The 24,953-nt window shown below is 41.1% G+C and overlaps 1 protein-coding gene across 2 annotated transcripts; it reads left to right on the top strand.

The window, feature by feature from the left end:
* The first annotated feature begins 3,811 nt into the window (after positions 1–3,811).
* On the top strand, positions 3,812–23,334 carry vipr1a (vasoactive intestinal peptide receptor 1a). Of its 2 annotated transcripts, XM_031563130.2 has the most exons (13): positions 3,818–4,518; positions 6,187–6,274; positions 7,949–8,059; positions 14,039–14,145; positions 15,362–15,459; positions 16,905–17,028; positions 18,667–18,820; positions 19,112–19,172; positions 20,025–20,097; positions 20,286–20,377; positions 20,583–20,712; positions 21,468–21,509; positions 21,910–23,334. In XM_031563130.2, the coding sequence occupies exons 1-13, from the start codon at positions 4,465–4,467 to the stop codon at positions 22,099–22,101; spliced, it is 1,326 nt and encodes a 441-aa protein (XP_031418990.1). In that variant the 5' UTR covers positions 3,818–4,464; the 3' UTR covers positions 22,102–23,334. The 2 variants fall into 2 exon arrangements, with proteins under 2 accessions (XP_031418991.1, XP_031418990.1); XM_031563131.2 differs by lacking the exon at positions 6,187–6,274 and having other exon boundaries at positions 3,812–4,518.
* The last annotated feature ends 1,619 nt before the right edge of the window (positions 23,335–24,953 follow it).

Raw genomic sequence — 24,953 nt, 5'->3', positions numbered from 1 at the left:
AGCTGCTGTTGTCTTCTACGGTTTCTTAAAGGCAAGACAACTTCTCAGAGAAAAGTAAAGAAAAGAAAATGTACGATATTAAAAGTGGGGTACTTTAATTATTGGAACAGACCCAGCAAGTGATGAAATTGACTCTATCAAGCAAGACTGTCCCTATGAACAAAGCAGAAGGTTCCATTAGAAATCCCTCTCACCTTAAATGCATCATAAATGGCACGAAAACAGTTTGCATTAAGCTGAAGTTAAGGAGGGTGTGGTGGTGTTTCTAGACTAAATCACTTGCTCATTTGTCCTGTGGTGTTTAAAAAAAGAAAAATCTTTCAACACTCTCCCTTGACACCCTACTTAAAGATGTCACGCAATGGGCTTTTCACACATTATGATGCCCACTACTTTTGGGATGTCCAAAACACCCTGTGGAGTCGAGATAAAAAAAAAAATAGGCTCAAACAGCTTATCCTAATTAAAGGAGGGTTTAAATTTGTGTAAACCTCCCTGTCATTACACCATCATGCCTATTACACCACCATAGCCCGTAGCCTACCGTCTCATCATTTCATTCCTTTTATTGCTCACGCTGTAGATCCCCTTAAGAGATAGCGCTCTGACAATGAGCACAGGGAGGCACAACAGCAGGGTCTGGACAGCTTTAAATGGATTAACCTGAAGAATACGGGTTTGCTGAGGCAGTTATGCTTGGAGGGGCAGCGCAGTAGTGTGAAGGGTCTTGTCTTGAGCAGTGGAGAGAGGCTGTTGTGAGGTTCCAGGAACAAAAAAAACAGCAACCGAGAAACACAGAGCACCTCTATGGATATGCAGCATAGACATGTTTCATGTCAGCCGCGTGGTAAGTCAGCAATAGCTCTGGGTTATTTAGCCGTGGAAATAAAGTGAGCTCTGTGGTTAACAATTGGTAGCATAGTTTAAGACAGCAGTTACAGCCTTGGAATTTAAAGAATCTTCCTGATGGCCAGAGAAGAGAGTCTAACGTGAAGGATAATGGTCAAAAAATGCATATCTAGGGACATTTTTTCCCAACTTTTTTTCCAAGGTTTGACAGAATCCAATATCAGAATAAAATCCTCTTACTATATACTGTATGTGTCTGGGACATTGAACATTTGTTACCGCTGACTCAGGTAATGTTTCTACAACCACACAGACAGTAAATCCACAGATCTAGAGCTTACTTCTGTCTGCAGGTATAAATAGTCGATCCCATTGATGACACGGATCACCCAGGAAAGGTTTCCCCATCACCACCACCTGCCACGCCCCTGCACATGAGTTCTCTGCAGTGGACCTATGTGAATAGAGTTTAAAGAGGCCCTGCAAACTTGTGTGGAGGCAAGACAGGTAATTAGTCATGCTGTCTCTATCCACATTCTTAGTCACGCTATCTCTCTTCACAGAGATGATTTATGCTTTCCCAAAGGACCCATCTTTGTTTTGACTGAAAAAATTAAGCAATTTAAGTTTGTACTGCTTTCCAAGCCAGATGAATTGTAATGACAAACTGCAGGAACCCCTGGCTTGGATGCAATAGTAACTATAAATAATAATATATCCACATTGCAATGTCTGCAATTTTTTTAGATTGTAGTATTAAGATAGTTATATCTGTACTATAGGCTAGGTTGAAAGCATGATTAATGTCAAACAGCTGGATATAACAACAATATAGCTAAAAATGTAAAACACTATTTCATACAGTAACAAAACAAATTCATGTGGTAATTAGAAAAAATATTTACAGCTGAAGTGGTAGGTATTGCAATAATGCAGATTTCCAGAGCAAAAAATTGCACTGTAAATGTTAGATAAATGTGGCAAACATAGCTAAATACAGATGTTTGGATAAGCACTTTGATTGATAAGGCTACATCTTCTCATCCACACTTTGCAAAAAAACAGTGAAGACCCAGAAGACCTCTTGGTTCATCTAACATATTTCTGGGCAGCAAAAGACAGTGAACAGGCTATGGAGACCATCAATTAGAAAAGTAAAAGCAAAGAATGTTTCAGGCTCAGCTTTCGGTTGTTTAATCTGTACATAACTGATTACAAATGTGTTCATTGGTCTTGTGGGATGGTTCCCCAGCGCAACATAAAAAAGAAGTGTACAGCTATGTAGAGCATCAGTATTTAGGACCCACCCCTCTCTTCAGCTTGCAGTGCATACTAAAATGGTCCTAAAAAATCAACTTCTCTGGGAAAGTAGCCACTGCCTCTTGTAAACTGGCTAAGGTCCTGGATTTAGGCTACACAACATTTTATCATTGGGGGTCTGCTACAGTCTGGAAAATATGAAAGCACTCGCAGATTTTCATGACATATTTGCACAGTCCCTGTAGCCATCTTTAGGTTATTTTTGATCGGTATGTACAGGCACTGAAACTCTTAATGTGACTCAATTTAACAGGTTTATAAAATCAGCCCAGTGTCCCAGAATGCACGTATGCATGCATGTATGGTGCACATAGAAAGCGAGGGACAGGAAGGTGATGTCATGGAGAGAAGTTAAGTGACTACTATGCTACTTAAAATATTATAATTCTGTTCCGCAGTACAACCACCAGCCTGTTGGGATGGATTTGTATGGATTGAACACACGTCCAGTGGTTTGACCCTTTGTCTATAATGTGAACTCATTACAATGCATTCAGTCTTTGCCAGCAAATTCCAGTGACTTTGTCATACTTTCTGTGCAGATGGTGGTTTTGGACCCCTCCAGGGCTAGCAGCCCTTCAGGACTGGATTAAGCCTCAGCAGCTCAGACAGCTGGGAGCACTGACACAGGTACAGCGTGGAAGACTAGAGGAACACAGACAAGAACGATTTGCACATTATCAGCTCCAGCAGTTAGGATGCTGACTCCATTTCCAGGGTCCCCAGGGGGGTCAACAGTGCATGGAAAACAAACAGATTTATTTTTCTGTCTTTAGGAATACAAACCATACACTGTTATGACAATGTTGACCTTATTGAAATAGTTGTAGAAAAAATGTGAGCATAGTACTATTTTAAACTAGCAGTGTTCTATGAGTGACCACTATAGTGATCAACGACTCCTCATCATATCAAGATTTTAGATGAGTTCAGTGAGTTAAATGCCAACTGTGCCCCCTATCACTGTATGGCGATGAAGACATATTCATGTGTCCTCTAAAAGCATGGCCCAGACTTATCCATATGTTCAGTGAAACCAACCCTGCTTACATAAGTTAATGGCTCCTGATCCTGCAAGAGAAAAGCAGTGGAGCTCAAGGATTCTCTGTGGGCTCAACATAATCATCATGTTTCCCTCCGCCTGATCACCTGAGTACCGCCTTCCCTGGAGGCACCTTTGAAAGGCATCTGTTGAGTCCTTTCACTTACGCAAATAATAAAACTGATGGTATTGAAGATATTCAACCATGGATGTTGTCATCTAGTAAAAGAGGAGAACTATTTTATCACAAGAGTGACAGGCTTTTAACAAAATAAGGCGACAATAGATAGAATACCATATATATATGGGTCGACTCCACAAAAAGTACTTAAGATATTAAAAGGCTTATCTGATTAAAAATATGCACTGTTTGCATTCAATTAGAGAAACATGTTCATGAACGGTAAACAATATCTCCAAGTGACATGCAGCTGTTCAAGCCTGCCCTCTATGCCCCAGTCCCATACATTAACAAATAGCACATGCTTTGACAGCTATATCGTAAAATAGCAATAAATTAGGCAATTCCTTCTAACCTTTCAAGGTCATGGGAAGCGACATACGTCTATAGCACATACACACAATCATATTGCTCCTCTAATCATTGAATTATGACACCTGTATGCGTTTCAGTGATGCTTCATGACATTGTGTCAAGCTCCACATCGATAGAACTCGGAGGCAGCTGTAGATAAACGTTTTTTTTCAGCATTTCTCTCAACTACAGGAGACAGGAACAAGTGTGTTTGTTTTGGTGTGCTGGTTTACAAATTAACTTAGTTTAGAAAATACGTCTGATGATACATCACAAAACGTCTGAGCCATTCACAGCTGCCGACTCTAGAGGTTGCAACAGACAAACTGTTGCGGTGAAAATCACCACTGCGCTTGCTTACGAAATGTCACGTATCATCTACAATGTATGCTGTTCTTGAATTGAATTTATCCTCATCTACCTTTTTTTTTTTTTTTTTACAAAAATCCCGATCGACTTTTGCTTACAGTAACCCATCTCCAAAGATTTATGTTCGGAGCGCCTGTCTGATCTGAGTGCGGTCGGGAGCCCATTCTCAGAACATACTTCACTGGGTGTGCTATCACAAGGATTAACACTTGCTCCAGGACGACTAGTGACTAGATCACGGTCCCACGCGGTGCTGGATTTATTGTAAACTGATAACTGAAATACAAAAGTAGACTATACGTGGCAAGGCAACAGACAAAAGCGGAAGAAGTCGAAGTCTTGTGGACAAATGGACATGGATACTACTGTCACGTTGGCTTTTCTACTGATTTCGCTGCGACTGGTGAGTAAGCTATTGTAAAAGCAATTTATTTACATTAGGTTGATTGGTAACATTGGTTGATGGGTAATTTTGATGAAAATGTACAATGTAATTAATGCATTGTTAAGGTCAAGAGGCTTGAGTACATATTTCAAAACATAAAATCAGAACGAATTGTTTCGAAATTGGCCTATATTAAAGAAAGCTATTCTTCATTAATGGTAAAATCGGGCATATATATTTTTTTACATCTAGGCTATTGCTATGGTTAAGTTAAATGTCGCAGAAACCAGCCTACGCTTGCACGGCGTTATGTCTGACACACTTGCTTTTGCTTTGCGCTGAAACACTGCACCGGGGTCTGTCCTGTTTAAAGATTTTGTCTGCTATCTAAAAAAACACTCATTCAAGTCATGCATGTCAGAATATGTTCAATAGAATACACATAACAATGTATGTCTGCATTACATTTTGTAGCAAAAAAAAAATGACAATACATATTCTTCCCCCAAACTAATACCTTGGCAACGGTTGGTGTTGTCCACCTGTGAAGCAAGTATCTTTGATCAGTTCATGTTTTCTTCACTAAAGAGTGATTCGTCTTGCTCTACTGTAATGTGTTCAATATCCACTGTATGTATAACTGTCCAAATACTTCTTCTAAGTATATTTGCTCTTATTTGTGAGTTCAGAGTTTCCTTGATCACTACACAAGATATAGACTAAACTATTTAATTTTCTGTAACAACAGTGCCCCTACCAACAAAAGATGGGCAGAAGTAGTGTTTGCCTGTTTGACAATATTTTAAGATTATGCATATTTACCTTAGTATTAAGGGTACCATCTAATCAAGGTGTTTTAACCTGGCGAAAAAGCCCAATGACTTGAACCTATAGGAATTGTTGTCTATGGCCATATGGGCCCGGTCTGCAGCTAACTATAGCCCTGTAGTAAAGGTTTGGTTTATGTGATCATATGTGAGCGTTTCATCTGCCAAAGTAGCTGTGATAAATCTCATAGTCCTCTAGTGCTTTGTAGTTCAAGCAAGGGTGGGCAATCCTTATGCAATGAAGAGCCTGCTTTCAAGGAGAACTGGTTGCAGATAGGGGGAAATTATTTATGATATCATATCTTATCTTATCATATCAAAGCAATGAGTGTGTTATCCATATATTCACATTAGAACATAAAGATTCCCAATTTGCCTATAGCTGGGATAATGTTGTGTAAGGGAAACATCCATAAAATGATGATCATACTGATTTTCCTACTTGGAACTACATCTGCACTGCCCAACAGAATATCTTCCTAAAATGGTGACCTTTTTGAAAAGGATGAAAAGATTAAAGGGGGTTTTATCAAGTACATGAAAGTCCTTACATCATAAAACCCCTAGATGAAAGTAGGAAAGTGCTTTTGAGGGAAAATATTTCTCTACAGTGGAAGTTTGGCTTCTCTTCTCACTGTCAGAGATTTCTCCTCAGCTGTTGCATATCTCTATAAGTCTATCACATATTTCTTGACATTCATTGTTTTATAACAACTCTGGCAACTCTCCTTTATTCTGAGCTATGGGGTTGATGATGAATAGATGTAACCTTTGTGAGCATGGTCCTTGATGGTTACAGGTATTATAGTAATTCTGAGGAGTAGTGATGACTGACATGCTCTCTTTCATTACAAAACAGCTGAGCTCTGTACGGGCGTGTGATGTTGAGATCGACATAGAGAAGGAGAGAGAGTTGTGCTTGTCTCAAGTGGAGAACGTCACTTCAGGTATGCTCTCTCTCTTTCTCTCTCTCTCTCTCTCTCTCTCTCTTGCTCTCTGTTATATTATGCATTCAAACACACACACACACACACACACACACACACACACACACACACACACACACACACAAAATAGCCTCATCCGACACTGAATTAAAGTAAACTGTCACCGGTATGTAGATTAGGTTGTCCACTTGTCCACACTACCCGTGTAATCAGACTAAAGTGGCATGGTAAAACTCATGTCGTCAGTACCTCACAGTCAAGCAACATCTTCATGGTAAATACAGAGCTTGAGCCAGCTGATGAGTTGTGTTCTCACCATTTCGTCATGCACTATCATTTACGGTCATAATTATGATGAATGCGGAAGCTATTCTCTTCTCTCTCTGCACTTACTAAAGCTGCTGGAATGGTGACACTGGGATGGCGTTTTTAGTGCACTGTTTGAGTGAAACATTACATAGTTTAAATGATTTGTCTCTGCAGGTCTGGTAGACACAAGATTGCAAAAATTGGAAAGTCCTTTTATAGTTACTGAATGTAAATTTATATCTTACAGAGTGTAAATCTATGATTACTTGTGGCAGTGTTTTGTATTGTAACGATGCCAGCTGTTAAACATGGATTGTTGAGGTTTGTGGGTTTGTGGGTTTGCCCACATTAGTGAATCGTATTTCAATCATATGTTGTTACTGCACTGCATTCAAGATTGTATTTCTGACCGTTTAGCTGCAGTGAAATAGGATTCATTGTTGTCAGTATAAACAATGGTGGTTACATGCTTTATATCAGTTAAGAGAACATGTGGCTCTGAAGCCTTAACTCTTCAGAGGTGTGAGCGTATCCCAGTCAGGGTGAATCTCACTGTGTGTGTAATTCCCATGCTCAGGAACACACAAATATAATATTGATTAGGATTATAATTGACAAAGCAGTTACCACAGTCACTTTGAGTTGAGATCTGACAGGCAGTGCAGTGCCAGTGAAACCATGTCCTGTCAATTACAATGTAGACTCATCCCAGGAGTAATATGGAATACACTGACGCACGGATTGGTTTGGCTTGCGATTAAGTGCGCTGTGATTGCATGGTCTCTCTTGAGGTATTGTGCCTGATTGTTCACTGTTGTGACATGTGCTGAGCACAGCATCAAAGGAGATAGGCTCCTCTCGGTCCCCGAACTGGGGACTATCAAAAGATGTTTGAGAACAAAAGGTTTTAGCCTGCAATTTGTCCTGTTATGACACCCGGTACTCTCCTCTGATGTGCTCTTTCTGGTGGTAACGAAACCTTTTAAAGCGACAATGTACATATTGCCTCGAATGAGATGAAAAACAGTGAACATTTTTAGTGTTGGTGGTCTGTGCTCAGTTGCGTGAATGGAGCTGGCCCAAGAAAAGATCTGTTTGGACAAACCAAGCTATTTCTGTAGTCTGTAGAACAATTAAGCTACATCGGGTAACAACAACACGGGTAGGATCAAGGATCAAGGATCAAACAAGTACAGAGCATTTCATTTTCTAGAGCCAGTAACTCAGTTTTCTCGGTATATCACATCTCATATGTGTTCTATTGTGTTTCTTCTCAAAGCCACTGAGAACCTTCAGACCCTGCCAACTTTTAATGTGCCATGAGTTCTCCTCATCCTCTGACATGTCCGTTTTTTCTCCTGTCAGGTTGTCTGGGCTCATGGGACATGATTGCCTGTTGGCCATCCGCCCGTGTAGGAGAGGTGGTCACCATACCCTGCCCCGATTACTTCAGATTCGTGTCTGGCCACCACAAAGGTAAATTACACTGAAGGTCCTGTTGGGTCTCATCCGCTGGTACAAAATAGGGCTGCCTCATACCTGTGCACTTTCTACAGGTCTTTTTTTCAGACTGGTGTACGATGTCTCAGACTGAATTCTAATTGGTTTGTGAGAAAGTGGAATAGCACAGACAAATAGCTATTCTGAGGGTTGTAAATCATTGCTTTGTTGTGTGGTTTTGAGTTTTCTAGAACACTAGAGCACGCGAGAACACATTTTTTTCCTTTTGAATTAGCACATTAACTAAGCCCTTGGGGGACGGAAGGACTGACTTCCGTTAAGAAGTGACATGCATCTAAGCATGTTGTGATGCAACTGTTGTCATTTCAATAAAAAAAAAAACCTGAATGTGTCTGTCACACACAGTCTTCATAGGGAAGGGTATATCCTCGTTAAAGTAGAGACACATTCTTAAGGTTTCCTGTCAAAACATTGTTGAAATCCCGGTTGATGTGTCCTCCCTCCCCACACGAGCATTATGTGCAGCTTGGTTGCAAACATTAGACCATCAACATTTGTTGCTTGTGAGTTGAGACGGAGTTCAAGTCGAAAACAGGAAGTCAGACCAGTGACGGAAACGCTGTGGCACACATGAAAATGCAACAGTGTCATCGTTATTTTTCTTACATTCAGTGGTTACATCTTTGTTTCGATCTTCTAAAAGGAGGAAGGGGAAGACACACACACACACACACACAGAGAGCGAGAGAGAGAGAGAGAGAGAGAGAGAGAAAGAAAGACAGAGACAGAGAGAGAGAGAGGAGTGAAGGAGTGAGGAAGACCTACATCATAACATAAGTGCCTGGCAGTGGTATTTTGTTCAAAACAGGTCAGGGGTGTTTTGTGAAACTACTTTTCTGAAGCCTCTGCAATAATTAAGAGGGAGCTCAGACTGAACCTTTAATGGCTGTGGGGTCCAGGCATGGAAAAGCAGACTTCTGTTTTTGTGTGTTTTTCCCCAACATCCTCGGCAGGCAGATCATTAACTCTCACTCCGACCTGAGGAGGTTGCTGGGATATTGAGATGTGCAGAATGCCTGTTTGTGTTTGTCCTGACATTGTTGTGAAACCCTTAACTTGTTCGTTAATTAGAGGGTGTCGACTGCTCAGCGGGGTTGCCAGTGTGGAGGGCGCTGCGGAGGTTAATCTGACTCAGTCTGCACTCAGAAGGCTGGCAGGCCCCACTGGTTGGAAAAGGGCCAGGGACTCAGAACAGACATGGCAACCATCGTGGGAGTTTGGGGTGTACCAGTAACTGATTACTTCTTTTTTTCCGCTGCTGTTTCAGAGTGTCCTGTCTGCAAGCTGTTATGGTCATATGTGGTTGACAGTGCAGTCTAGTCTTGCATCACTGTCAAAACAGTGAAGAACAACTAATGCTGAATGAATAGTTTCTTATCATCGGGTAGTGATTTGATGTTGCACAATTTCCCACAATTGTATCTAAAACCTCTAGACTTGTAATTATAATCTATTACCAAGAACATATGGAAGTAAATCACAATCAGAATCTGCCGAAAAGCTTAAGCTATTGATAATTTTTTTGATTCCAGGTCAGTTCAAAGTCTTGGACAGAGACTCCATGCTTTTTCATGTAGTGAATATCCAGGCCTTGAGAGAGTAGCTTTTGGAGGAGATCCAAAACAAGGACTGAAGGATTTAGATACTACGGGGTGAAATGCCCTGGATTTATCTTCGTCATGTGGGCCAGGAGTTCACCGTAAAGATAGCCTCTGGAGATCAGTGATGCAATCCAGATGTGCTTAAGTGAGATGCAGACACAGTGTGTCCATGTGTGTGTAGATCAGCTCGTGTGTGTGTGTGTGTGTGTGTGTGTGTGTGTGTGTGTGTGTGTGTGTGTGTGTGTGTGTGTGTGTGTGTGTGTGTGTGTGTGTCCATGTGTGTGTAGGTCAGCTCGTGTATGTATGCATATGAGCAAGGGTACATATGACTGCGTGTGTACATGTATGTATGTATATTTGTTTGTGTGTGTGTGTGTGTGTGTGTGTGTGTGTGTGTGTGTGTGTGTGTAAAAGGGGGTTGTTTCCCCCTTGTTGGCACGCGCTACCTGAGGCCTTTTGATGGAGGAGCAGATTCTCAGTTCTCAGTTCTTGGAGGAATGTGGTGCTGTGGGGTGGTGGGGAGCGGCTGTATTTCACAGAGAGGTGGGTGCTGTGGGGAGCGGCTATATTTCACAGAGCTCTCCGCTTCAGTGGGAGTCAAGACAGGGGGGAGCTCTTGTCAATCTCAGGGTTGACGTAGGACGTCCAATAAAACCTCAAACGGAACCAAAACACCCATGAACTCTGAATGCCTCGTTGACCGTGCATTTCCTCTGACTGGTTTCAAAGCCAATCCAGCAGGTGCAACACCAACACTTCCCCTCTAGTCCCATCACTAAATGCTGAGAACAGTTGTTGAGCGATGTTTGGGTTTTATGAACTGAATATTCATTGGCTGAGAGTATAAGTATAAGTATAGACAGGTTTCCATGTTCAAGCTGAGCTTATGAATGTGAGTTTGTTTGGTGTATTTACCAACATTTTTACTCAATTTTCCTCTTCCGCCTCTAAAACATTATTTGAATGAATTGATATACCTCTTGCAGATATAGCTGAGGGCCAAATCATTCCCTTCTGTCCAAATCCACCCTAGCTCATGATGTCATCACAGACTCCAGAGAACATTCTGGGCCTTGTCACAAGTTCAAATTGAGTGGTAATTCCTTTTTATACAACTGTGGAAAAGAAAACATGTGTTGCGCAACCTGGCGCCATGCATATCCAGGGACCTGCCATAAATCCAGCCTGGGTGGAGACTCCCAAGTCCCAACACATTTGAACTTCTTACCCAGGAGCTCTTACGGGAAACTTTCCTGGTCATCCATCTTCTTTACAGTCTTTCACTGGTTTGTTTGACTTGCGCACGTTATTATGAGGTTTGATCTCTGCCCATCGTCATGTTGTCAAACACTGTATTTGGCATGCTGTTGTCAAGGCCAAAGCATTATGACTGGGGTTTATTGTACATGGGTTTCCATCACGCCTCTGCATTCAAAGTGCTGATAAAAGAATGAATGAGTCATTTAGATAGAACCAAAACACCTAGAAGTGCGGCACAGACATCTCATGCATGACGATGTGTTAGTAAAAAAGCATGACTATGACTGTAACAAAGCATGGCTATGACTGTTAGTAAAAAAGCATGGCTATGACTATTAGTAAAAAAGCATGGCTATGACTGTGTTGGTAAAAAAGCCTGGCTATGACTGTGTTGGTAAAAAAGCATGGCTATGACTGTTGGTAAAAAAGCATGGCTATGACTGTAAAAAAGCATGGCTATGACTGTTAGTAAAAAAGCATGGCTATGACTGTAAAAAAGCATGGCTATGACTGTTAGTAAAAAAGCATGGCTATGACTGTGTTGGTAAAAAAGCATGGCTATGACTGTTGGTAAAAAAGCATGGCTATGACTGTAAAAAAGCATGGCTATGACTGTTAGTAAAAAAGCATGGCTATGACTGTAAAAAAGCATGGCTATGACTGTAACAAAGCATGGCTATGACTGTGTTGGTAAAAAAGCATGGCTATGACTGTAACAAAGCATGGCTATGACTGTGTTGGTAAAAAAGCATGGCTATGACTGTGTTGGTAAAAAAGCATGGCTATAACTGTGTTAGTTGGGACCAACGTTCATTCACACACTCACATACTCTCTTTCTCTCTCTCTCTCTCTCTCTCTCTTTTTCTGTCTCTCTCTCTTTCTATCACTCTCTATCATACACACATACACACAAACACACTCATTCTCTCTCTTTCTTTCTTTCTCTCTGTCTCTCGCTTTCACACACACACACACACACACACAGACACACGCGCGCGCACACACAAACACACACACATTCGTGTGATAAGTCCTCATCCAGGTCCACAGCCCAGCATGCTTTGCGATGTTGTGATGAGGCCTCTTCAAAGGCCACGCTGCAACAACAGCATGCTGGCTGATTAGCTCCCGTCAAACACGCAGCAGCGTTGCGCATGACGTCGAAAATCCTCCTCCTCTTGTTTCTTGGGATGATAAAAGCATTCTTTTGACAGGCCTTCATTCCAAACAAATCTGTCTGCGGTGTGGACTGAAACAGCAGCAGATTACCTCACCCATTTTAGCCTCCTCGGTCTGAGATTATCCACACAATTGTCTCTGACATATGCCAGTCCAAGATCTGGATGAATGGATTGAGGTTGATTTTGAGCGAGAGCGTGTTTATTAGGAACTCAAAGCCTGTAGTCACTGATCAAGATTAAGGGATTTATTCTTGTCATTTTGCTGTAATATCAGATATGTTGAACATACAGTCATCCTAAATCCTTGGATAACAGGAATATTTTTTATTTCTACCTGTTACTGACTTGACTAAAACACATTTTATTTCCGTTACTCGCCCTCCTGTTTTGTATAGTTTTATTTCATTAAAAAGACTAAGGAGTCCTTTGGTAGAATCCCTCTGTCTCTCAATAGAAATCTGTATGTTGGAAATAGTCACAATGTCTTTGCATAAAGGCAGAAAGAAAACTGGTACCATCAGATAGGAATTATGAGGAGGCTTATATTTAGTTATGAACAAATAAAGAGCTGGAAAGAAACAAAGCCTAAAGGATTTTTTTCTTATGAGGGATGCAAGAACAAGATCTTATCGAGGGCTAAAACCACTATGCGGTTAAGTTCTCTAAGGAAGCAACATGCTTTCCTAATGAGAACAACCCTGTCATGGGACACACTTACTGATATTTTATTCATTTCCAATCTCTCTAATTGTACTATCTAATGATTTATGGAGGTCCGTTGAGATTTGGTGACATTGGCCCTGCGGGAAACTCATTACTGTGTTTCAAACAAATAGTCTTAAAGTCGAAGAAACTTACGTAACCTCCTGAGAACCAACCCATAGACTTGTGTCCTCTGTAGTTGTCCCTTTGTTTGTCATGCATACCCTTTTTTTATACTGTCCCTGTTGCATGGTTGTTATGATCAGTTGAAAGTGGATGAAAATGAGGTCATTGGTCGTGCAACATTTTGAACAAATGCAACAACCTGCTCTGTCAGGACATGGTGTCTGTTTCCTGAAAAATACCACAGCTGGGTATTATTTGCATTTTGTTTGTGTATGCAAAATATTTCAGCCATGTTGAAAGGTCAAATGTTGTTAAGTATCCCTTATGTAAATGTTATGCTTATTTAAAAACAGATTGATGCCAAGAGTTGTACATAGAACATTCAAATATGATTTTTTACAATGTGTAATCGCATATGATAGTTTTGTGTGATCATGAAATGTGCTCTGTTCTACATAAAACGTCTGAAGACAAATAAAATGGCATATGGTCAGCAGAATCTCACGGCACCTGGCTTTTTTGTGGTACGATTTTGAAAATGGGACCTGTTCCAGTTACAGAACAGGGGTCAATGGAAAAAGAGGGATTGTACGTTCATGACGGAAGATTTAAATTCATATTTTGTGACTAACAAATGGTGATGAGTACTGAAAGACCTGGCACAGTGGGTCGGTTGTGTCAAAGGTCAAAGTGCAATTCTCTTACTTTCAGCAAGGGGCATTTGCATGTGTTGTGAATGGCCCAACCCTAGATAATGGACACTTCCTGGTTGATATATGAAGAGATGAAGAGGTATATGCCTCTCTCTAAGTTGGCATCTACAAATGTATTAGATTGAAAGCCAATGTTAAATCACTGCACATTTCCACAGGTGTTGCAATCAGTAATTTGTAGAGAACAGTTAACTTCAGTTCAGCAATTTATTTTCCACATCCTTAAATGTGTCCTTCACATCTTGTGTGATCTAAGGGGAACACGCTGTCCTTCCTCGCTGCAGACTGGTCCTGCATTTCTGTCATGTATTGCTGGAAGTAATAGCTTTATCTTTTCCTCTTGCCCCCAGGTAATATATCAAAGAGCTGCACATCAGTGGGATGGATAGAGATCAACCACATGGCTGTTGCTCTGAACTGTGGTTACAACCCCAACATTACCATTGGTGATGACGTGGTGAGTCCGGCCATTAAGAGTATTTGTCGCTTTACTACAGTTCTCAGATCAGACTTTAAATTCAAAGCTATTTGTTCAACCTCCATAGCATCAAGTCACTTGTACACATGATAGCAGCAATTTCTCATTGTTTTGAGAAAAATGCAAATGCTTTGGTACGCTCATGCAAATGGGTTTGTGCTATTGTTTGCAGTTATCTGCATTATCAGTTGCATGTGTCATATTGATCAAAATGTATTATGCAACTTCTGTTGACTAGTTACAGTATATCCCCCAAAACATTTAGGCATGTATTCATTGTGTAAGACATAACATGCAAAATGGTTAAACCATTTATCATTGTTTGTCGAGTATATATTTCATCAGTTTCAGTGACACCATATATTATATATTTTAAATGTTTGCTAATTTGATAAATTACTTGTCTTTAGAACCTTCTTTTATATGATAAGGCTTTATTGAATGTGTCTAGTCTTAGATCACTGAACCAGAGTGGATGTGTCAGGCCAGCATGAGGGAAATATACAGTATACAATATACAACATGTCAGAATCATCTAGTGATCTCATCCCTACTGTGAGGGGGGTTTGTAAGGGACAGCATGCCAGATTACTGTGTAATTTTATGAAGGGTGAACGTACCATAAATTAGCTGATAAAAAATTGAGGTGATGAAGATGCATGTGAACAGAGGAGTAAAAATGGAGGTGAATTGAAAAACAAGTGATAAACTGATAGTGATAAGAAAATGTCAGTTGGATATTGTGAGTGATGAATGGCAGACAGGAGTTTATCAAATCAATTCACAGTTTCCCCCTGTTTTTCAATTCACATGCTTTTTCATCACCTCAAGTTTTATCAATTCATTTGTGATCCCTTCACCCTTCATAGCCTTTTGACTGTCTTGTTCATAAACAATGACACACAGACTTTCTCTTCTGATGGTACTGACATGTTCACTGTCATAAATATTTAATGTTGAGACATAAACTAAGGACTTTGAGAAAGTTATTGTAATACATTGTGTGGTACTGTTTGTATGAATTGTTTCGAGAAATACACTTTCGTTGTTTTGAAAATGTTATTGATGATTTAAGAAATCCCCGGTACATTGTGTCCGTTCATTCCCGGCCATCTCCATGGCAACTCTATATCTTGGTGCTGAACTATGGGCTTTGTCAGCCTTACTGCGAATGATGACTGTTTATATCTTACAGGGCAATTTCTACTGGTCAGTGAGGATTGGCTATACCGTCGGTCACGTAGTCTCTCTAATATCAATCACCGTGGCCATAGTCATACTGTGCATCTTTAGGTAAGACGTTCTTAAACCAGATAAAGTGATGTTATTATAAAGGGATGTTACAATAATAGAAAACACATACCTAGTATGAGGTTGAAGAAAGCTCTTTGCGAAGCCCTTTCATCTGTCAGAACAGGCCCCTTATCATAATGACTCATCTAATGTTGAATCACCCCACAAGTGCACTGTGGCCTGAGAGAGAGAAGATGGCTGTTTGGGAAGTCAACACAAGCTCACTGTGGCCTGAGAGAGAGAAGATGGCTGTTTATGAAGTCAACACAAGCTCACTGTGGCCTGAGAGAGAGAAGATGGCTGTTTGGGAAGTCAACACAAGTGCACTGTGGCCTGAGAGAGAGAAGATGGCTGTTTGGGAAGTCAACCTGTTAGTGGACTGCACCTCACAGGGTTACCCTCCTCCCTGACATCACCCGGCAGCTGGAGGGGCATGATGGCTTACCCCTGTGCTGTTAATCATGCCTTAAGTAGCTTCCTCTGATAGCTTTGAAAACATTACACACACTATTACACAGTAACCACTATATATCTCTCTCACTCTCTCGATCTCCATCTCTCTCTCTCTCTCGCTCTCTCTTGCAGTTTATAAGTGTGAGTGCGTGGGCGTTTGTGTGTGATGATGTGTCTCTGTGTTAAATGTGTCTGTTTGTGTGTGTGTGTGGGTCTTAGTAAATAAAGGGAGTGATGTTTACATCGCACAGTCCTGCAGTGACAGGGCCCAGTGAGGGCCCAGACTTCTGACCTTGGAGACGGGATGCACCGAGCAGCCTGTGTTTAGACATGCTTCTCTAACACCAGAATAGTTGTGTCATGTTCAGCGGAGATCGGACCGCACGAATCACTCGCACATTACTTGGCTGGTCTTAAACCGAACTTGTTCACTGGCTACATCACATGACAAGAGGAATGGAAGCAACTCTTGGATGTCTGTGATCTGTGTAAATTGCATTTGATCCCCCACCGAGCATATCCATAGTTCAGTCCCTTGGTCAGTGATGAAAGGTGGATAAGTGTCTCAGAGATTTGGAATTAAAGCACCCAAATGACAAGGGCACCTTTCATTAATCTGATGTTGATGCAGTTAGATGTGGAATCAGAAACACACAAACTGTGGTCAGTAAACTGGTGCAAGTGCAAGTCCAGGGTGAGTGTCATGTGCAGGGAAGGGCTCTCGGTGAGCCAGCAGGAAACTGGAAAAACAGGATTTTAGCCAGATTAAGAGATCTGACCAAATCACGTTGGAGGCGGGGAAAAACTGGGACATTCCATTCCAGTCAATCCTCAGAATGCTCACCTCAAACCAAGGATTCTATTAAGACTAGACGGCACTAAGAGGGGCAAATCCATCAAAGGGAGTGCATCTCAGGATAAATGTAATTTAGTGTTACCCATGTTTCAGTCGAAACTGCTGTTGAATTCCCCAATTCTCATTGTTTCCTCAGGAAACTGCATTGCACAAGAAACTACATCCACATCCACCTGTTCATGTCCTTCATCCTGAAGGCAGTCGTAGTGCTTGCTAAGGATATGGTTCTGTTTGATGACGAGGAGTGCCACTCTGAATCAGTAAGTGAGTCTAACAGACACACACACACACACACACACACACACACACACACACACACACACACACACACACACACACACACACACACACACACACACACACACACACACACACACACACACACCTGTGCAGTTCACTCATAGACTGCCTCTTTAGACGAGAATCAAGAGTCCTTTCATACATCAGATTTTGTTTGTTGTTTCTATTATGAACAAGTCAGTGATATCAGACCAGTTCTTGTCCTAAAACTATACCTTTGACTAATCAACAGCAACTTCTGTCTGTCTGTCTGTCTGTCTGTCTGTCTGTCTGTCTGTCTGTCTGTCTGTCTGTCTGTCTGTCTGTCTGTCTGTCTGTCTCTCTCTGTCTGTCTGTCTGTATGTCTGTCTGTCAGTCTGTCTCTCTCTCTATGTCTGTCTGTCAGAATTATATCTGTTACAAAGAGCACTCTTAATCAGTGCATCTGACAAGCACACCTTCAGTGTTCTGTTCCCAACTTAACTGTATACATGGAACATGTTCAAGTGCTCCTTCGCGGCAGCTGTGTTGGAGGGTGTAGCTGTGTTTGTCGAGTCATCAATCTCTTTAAAGAAAGGCTTGCTAATGAAACACACACACGTATGCACACACACACACACACACACACACACACACACACACACACACACACACACACACACACACACACACACACACACACACACACACACACACACACACACATCCGGATACAGGGAGTTGTGGTGTTTGTTAAACACTTAAGAATATTGAGCAATGGAACTGAGTTTGTGAAGTGCTGACCTCTGAAAACCGCCCTATAACATTTAAATCTATACGTTCCGCTTCATGTCAGAACTCACAGAGAACTCAGAGTTGTTGTTGTTTGGATCGTGTTTAGACGTTCCTGTAAATGATGCCTGGTTAACGGTGTAAACAGCTTAGCCACAGCTGCTGATAAGTGTCCAGTCTGCTGATGGTCAAGTACTTCAGCTGCTTTACCTTACATCAACATACATATCAGTCTGGCTCCATGTTCAGACGCGGCATCTTATTCCAGCATTTGTTTTAACAGGAATGAAAGGCAGGGAATTCCCTTCTACTCACATTGCCTTTGTAAGGTTAACATATGAAGCCATTGATTTATTCTGTAATAACTGCTGAGCATTTGGTGATGTCTGTTTGTAGATAGTATGTAAATAGTCTGATATTATGGATCCAAATAATATGCCTTTTTGGAAGAAACATTGAAATGAATTGATATAAAAAATGTAGCAAATCGCAGTGTGGATAAATGCTCATAGACTCAATTCCCAAAGGAGTATAGATTGTTGCTCAGTACCAGGTGTCAGAAATGTTGGGAATTGTTTTGGGAAATGTTTTGACTCTCTGTTTATACCAAAACTATATAAAAAAAACTATAACTATTTTCAAGAAACTAAAAGATACTCCCAAACCACAGCTTTAGTTATCAGTCAAACATAGATTTTTTTTTAGATCTTATATTCCTCCGTTCATAGATACTCTACTTCCCTCCAATCTGTTAACATGTGGCAAACATACTAATGTATGTTCATGCTGTATGCATATGTTCATGCTGCTATATGTCCTTGATCTCTGACTGGTGTTGTCTGTAACAGGTGGGGTGTAAGACTGCGATGGCGTTCTTCCAGTATGGAGTCATGGCCAGCTACTTTTGGCTACTGGTGGAAGGACTGTATCTTCACGCCCTTCTAGCAGTGTCATTCTTCTCAGAGAGAAAATATTTCTGGTGGTACATTCTCATTGGCTGGGGTAGGTGGCGTACATTTTAAATCACAATGTACCAGGGAAATGGTTGAATGAAAATAGCTTAAGACACTCTTAGAGGTAATAGCGCTGAAACACTTGTTGTGACTGAGTTGGTAGCATATCACTTTTGTAATTTTCCATTTCATGGTTGAGCACCCGTCAACCCCATTTGACTGGGCTGCCAGTGTTGTCCTCTGAGTGTATTGTTCCCCCCCATGGTATTATAGGTGTGCATAATTCCCCATTGCTGAAATATACCTGTGTTTCTCTTTCTACTCACTCGGCCGCGAACAGGAGTTCCCGCGCTCTTCATCACAGCGTGGAGCATCACAAAGGTTTACCTGAATGATGTTGGGTAGGTTGGCCTTGACGTCTTTCATTGGGGAAACACAATTTGCGCTACAGGAATAGTGTGCTCTTGTGTTGCTAAATTGAATTTGAGCAAAGATAGCTCCATGGCAACCCAACATTTTAGTGTCTCACTTGAATCTGTGTGTCTCTAGAGAGAAAAGGGGTAAGAAAAATGAAAACAACACTTAGACTCAGGGGGCGTAGAGCACTTGTCAGAGATTCGGTGGGGGGGGATCTTAAGATCCCTTGATTTTGATGCACTTGCTATGACCATGGCCATGTCTCTCCCCATAAACACAGTCATTGGCTGTGATTGAGGTGACACTGTACAGTAAATGCCATTTCAGCCAGTTTCAAGGCTGTATTCTCTGCGCCGTGATGGACGATGAATGCCTTTGGAGGTCGGCACCAGGCTATTTTAAGAGTGCAGGACACCTTCAGGGTGCTTTCTACCGTAGAATTCTATACAGAATTGTATCATGATGTCACGATCGTCTTCATGATTTCTGGCATCAATGACTGTCAGTAATCATACTCTATATATAGGAATATGTAACTGTATTTCTTAAAAAATTGGTCATCCTTCAATTCAAGATGTGTCAAAAATGTTAGTGTTAAAATTCAGTGTACATTGTATGCATTACATGCATTCAGAATGCAAAATAGTACAGAATCCAATTTAAAGAGTACAGAATCCAATTTAAAGAGTACAGAATCCAGTTTTAAGAGCACAGCATCCAGTTTAAAGAGAGCAGATCCAATTTAAATAGAGTAGATCCAATTCAATCCAATGTACTGTATTCTCATGAAGAGCAACATGCTAATTCATTAATGAAACTAAACTCATGTGTTATAGATGCTGGGATTTGATTGATGATGATGACCATCTCTTTCTGATCATCAAAGTACCCATCCTGTTGGCTATATCGGTAATGTATCATTCAAAGCTGGGGTTTGACATGTGCCATGCAGCCCACTGAGTAAGTGAGAAACTGACATTTTCATACGGTGTGTTGTGTGTATGTGTGTGTGTGTGTGTGTGTGTAATGTGTGTGTGTGTGTGTGTGTGTGTGTGTGTGTGTGTGTGTGTGTGTGTGTGTGTGTCTGTTTCATACAGGTCAACTTCATTCTCTTCATCTGTATCATCCGAATACTTCGGCAGAAGATCAACTGCAGAGATATCGGGAGACATGAGTCACACCAATACTCGTGCGTTTTCACATTTGGGTGTTTTTCTGCACTGCCTTTTTCTTTTTTTATGATTCAGTTTAAGTTATTGTAAGGTTAGCGATGCCTCTAATATGATATTGTTAGCGTTGAAGGCATTTTTGCTTGTTTTATGTTTCTCTCTTTCTAAATTCTGCATTTTTCATTGCAACCGTTAATTGTCATTCCAATGGTTTATGTGTGGCAGGAGATTGGCTAAATCAACACTGCTGTTGATTCCTCTCTTTGGGATCAATTACATAGTATTTGTAGGCATTCCCAAGAATCTAGCCGGTGTTATCCGGCCAGTGTTTGACTTGATCTTGGGATCATTTCAGGTAAATCACTACAGCATACACAGCAACTTCTCTCATCTCCAACATGTAAAAATATTGCAATAATCTTTAAACGGTTCAAAGACTCCCACCTGGTGTGAACTACATTCTTGAAATGTCATCTTGTCGTCTCATAATCATCTGTATGATAAATGCAGTGTGGGGTTTGTGACCCCCTTCCTCCACGTGTGATGCAGTTATTCATCTTTATGGAGGGGGTTGCTTAGTCATTCAAGAAACATTCCTATGTTTCCATTATTTGCTAAAAATGCAAATACAGAAATAATCTGGAACTGCACTAAAAGCCATTCATACATATGGAACTGTTTCCATGTTTTGTATAATGTAGCTACTGTCCACTGTTGCTGACAATATTTCTCTACCTTTGCACAGACCATAAATATAGGATCTTTGTGTAGATGTTTCCATTCATTGCTAGATATGTGCTAAATATACTGTATATGCTAAATGACCATACTCTCTATCGCTATTGATGGTTTTTGTCTGGATCTCTAAGATGGTGCACTTGTGGCTTGGTCCCTCGCATTTATTAGTTTCACAAACCCCTTGATATGGATCACTTTCTTGTCAGGGAGATGGTCTATTTATGGTCCAAAGCCCATTTACGAAATTGTACATTTGAGAATATAGAATGACTGCTGTGACATAAATTGTATTTCTATGTGATTACAATGATGCTGAAGTTTAGTTGTATGTATTAAATGTATTATATAATTCACTGTCTCTTTTCATCTCAGGGTTTTGGGGTGGCTGTCCTGTACTGTTTTCTAAATGGAGAGGTAACACAAATTCACCTTGATCTTATTCTAACACTGATGATTTAAAAGTCTGTTTCATTTAATGACACATAATCCTTGCTTGACGCTCCGCAGTCCTTGGTGGTTCTCCTCTCTCTTCCCATGACCGCCCATCACTCCCCCCTACTGGTCTCTCTCCCCATGACCGCCCATCACTCCCCCCTATTGGTCTCTCTCCCCATGACCGCCCATCACTCCCCCCTACTGGTCTCTCTCCCCATGACCGCCCATCACTCCCCCCTACTGGTCTCTCTCCCCATGACCGCCCATCACTCCCCCCTACTGGTCTCTCTCCCCATGACCGCCCATCACTCCCCCCTACTGGTCTCTCTCCCCATGACCGCCCATCACTCCCCCCTAATGGTCTCTCTCCCCATCACAGGTGCAGTCGGAGATCAAACGCAAATGGAGGAGGTGGCACCTGCAAAGGTTTCTGGAAAACGACACCAAGTACCAGCAGCCATCTCAAGCCAGTAATGGGAACAACTTCAGCACCCAAATCACCATGATGACCAAAGGCAGTCCGACCACGCGGCGAGCTAGCGCTTGCCCTGAAGACCCCTTAGCCATCTGATCAAGGCCAGCCCCGGCTCACGTGACAGCGTGAAGGAGCATGTGGTCGGAGAAGTCGCCCACAGAAGTTGTGGTTCACACATCTTCTTTCTCCCAGCAGGATGGCACTCATTCCATACTGTGAGACTGTTGTACACACATTGACATTGTCAGGCTGTGTGAGTCTGAAATAGGTACATTGCTACAGACATTTCCAAATCAGGGTGATCGTCTGGCCTGTGAACTGTAAGTGCAGGTGAAGATACAGAAAGGGAATAAAACATGATAAGGGAATATTATAGCTGCCTTTTACAGCTTTTGAGAAAATCATTTGAATATTCCAACTGTCTGGAATATCCACAGCCAGGGATGGACAGCAGTCTAAAGGGAGATTCTAAACTGAGCACACCATTGGTCAAGCATAGATGTGTTGACAGTTTAGACAGCAAAGTTACAAGAAAGAATTGCTGTTTGTTCAGATTATGGCAAAATGTAGTAGCCTACCACAGATGCCCTCAGCCCTCATGCCTCGGATTAACCGTGTTCTCTGCTTACAGGTAAAGGAGGTCATTGGAGAGGTTTTAATCAGCCAGTGTTCATACAAAATGTCAAGCACAATAGAAGTCCTATTTTAGGCATCACTTCACCTAGTTCCTATGTGTAAATATGCAAATGACTCCCATAGACTCCCATCTTTCATGCTAAGCCCCTCTGGGAATTGATCTCCAGTTTGAGGCCAAATGTGAAATAGCTGGTGTACTTTTTTGTTTTATTGTCTTACATGATGTGGTTGTTTGAATGGTAAATCGGACTTTGCAGAGTTTTTATAGTGCATTAACATGTCTAAGTAATAATTGATGGGTCTTCTCTAGGGTCAGATGTTTACAGTATAATGCTGATTGTGCAACACGAATATTTTATATATCTAGATTAAATAATCTCTGTAATTTCTCGTGTGTTGGTTTGTCATCAATTGCTGTGGGTGAGATGAAGATCAAAATAATGTGGATGTTTATACTGATCTGTACTTTCTATCATCGAGTAATAATGCACACCGCAGGTGAGTGCATGCTCACACATGTAATTAAAAAACCTAGTAGCACCTCATAATTCCTACTTTCCATAATGGAAATGCTGCAGTAAGTCATCAGATGCACACACTACACATTCATTCTGTGATGTAAATGGCATGTAAATATTTTGCTGGTTGAAATGTGCTATTATTGAATACCAAATAAATATCTGATACCAAGTACTCTGTCTCTCACATATTCTCATCTATACTTTGTAAAGGGAATTTATGTTTCAGTAGGCTGTTTGATAAAACTGCGGAAACAGATTAAGGATACTTTTCTTAACAATAAACAGGACCTTCCGTATTAGAAAACATCCTTATCAGCTTAATGAGAAACTAATATACAAATATGATAATATTTACTTACCTACTCCTTGCTCGGAAAGCAGAGAGCCTTGTTTTCACATATTGAAGAGAACATTTTGATGAGTTTCTTGTTAAATCTTGCCAAATACATCTTTGTTATGACACTCAAAACTTGAGTGAAAATGAGAGAAAGATCCTGGCTTTGTTTACCTTGTGTCTCAGTCATATCCCATCTGTTATGGATCTACAGTCTAAAGCCATTCCTGCGAACGCTGGCTCTGTCTGGACTAACGAGACTCTCAGGGCAGTGGGCACAACTACCACAGAGAAAACAGCTGCAAATCCTCAAATTTTGGTACATTTCAGACAAAATTGTTTGATTCGGAGTCTAACTCTATCGTGTAAATCTTCAGTAGCGTAAATCTGTCGGTTCCTCTATTTTCTAGCAGTCCTCCTTACGCTGCTTAAAGCTCTCTGCCACTCCACTATCTGCCAGTCTTTTAAAATGGAAATTTAGCTTTGTGATATTTACTTTAGATGTTTTATCTTTTTATCTTTGATTTTATCTTCTTCTTCAAAGAACCTCTTCTATAAACTGTCCATTCAAGCAACTTGGTGAATGCACTGGTGAATGGCGGGGTCATCACAATAGCTTTTCTAGACGTAAACTACAGATCTGTACGGGAGATGTGACTCATCTTACATTGTGCCGTGTGCTTTTGCCTGGTCTGCAATCAGTGTTGAGGATCTATGAATGTTAACAAGGTGGTTGTGGTAAAGAAATAGGAAGGGAAATGTTTTGTTGTAAACACTTGAAGAATGAAGACACAAGCTTAAGGCCCACACAGATCAAAGACCACACAGATCAAAATTATAATCTTACAGAATAGTGTTAGTTCAGGAGACTTGGATTTTTTAATCATCCGATTTTGCAAGATGCCATCTGTGATAACAAGGAAGTCAATTTGGGAATAACAGACTGGAATAAGGACCAGTGGGCTGAGAGACGGGGAGGGAGGGAGAGAGAGAGGAGCTATATCACTGATTTCCCTACAGGATTCTTTGCAATTTCTCTGGTCTGAGTCACCATCAGACACTTCATATTTCATAGAGCCTTTAGCCCGGGTGAAGAATGGATGCTGCTATCTGCACATAATTACTGTGTCCCCTAATCCAATAAAACACTGCACCGATGTAGCCTACAGATAGGCAGGAATGGAACAGAGCTTTAATTACTGCATGATGTGCCATGGTTGCCTGCAGTTTTCAGTTATGGTATTGTAATGTGCAGGGAGTTACAGACACTTCTGCATTGCTGAAGTAAGACTCTCTGAGTGATCCCAACATGCCAAGCAGTAGAAGGGTTGTTAAGGGAATTGAAAGTGTTCCAGATTAGAACAGAATGTTTTATGTAGAATTAGAATGTTTTATGCTTCCCTTTTGGTCCAATGTTAACGTGTGTGAATGTTAGCTGTGCTGTCTGTGATCCCCTG

Source organism: Clupea harengus, chromosome 25 (genome assembly GCF_900700415.2).
Source record: "Clupea harengus chromosome 25, Ch_v2.0.2, whole genome shotgun sequence".
Taxonomy (NCBI): Eukaryota; Metazoa; Chordata; class Actinopteri; order Clupeiformes; family Clupeidae; genus Clupea; species Clupea harengus.
This window is presented reverse-complemented; position numbering and strand designations above follow the sequence as displayed.

Excerpts from the sequence above, each read along its gene's own strand:
- vipr1a (XM_031563130.2), top strand. The coding sequence starts at position 4,465 with ATGGACATGGATACTACTGTCACGTTGGCTTTTCTACTGATTTCGCTG. Across the intron at positions 4,519-6,186 it reads TACTGATTTCGCTGCGACTG|CTGAGCTCTGTACGGGCGTG; the intron begins GTGAGTAAGCTA and ends ATTACAAAACAG. Across the intron at positions 20,378-20,582 it reads CATGAGTCACACCAATACTC|GAGATTGGCTAAATCAACAC; the intron begins GTGCGTTTTCAC and ends TATGTGTGGCAG.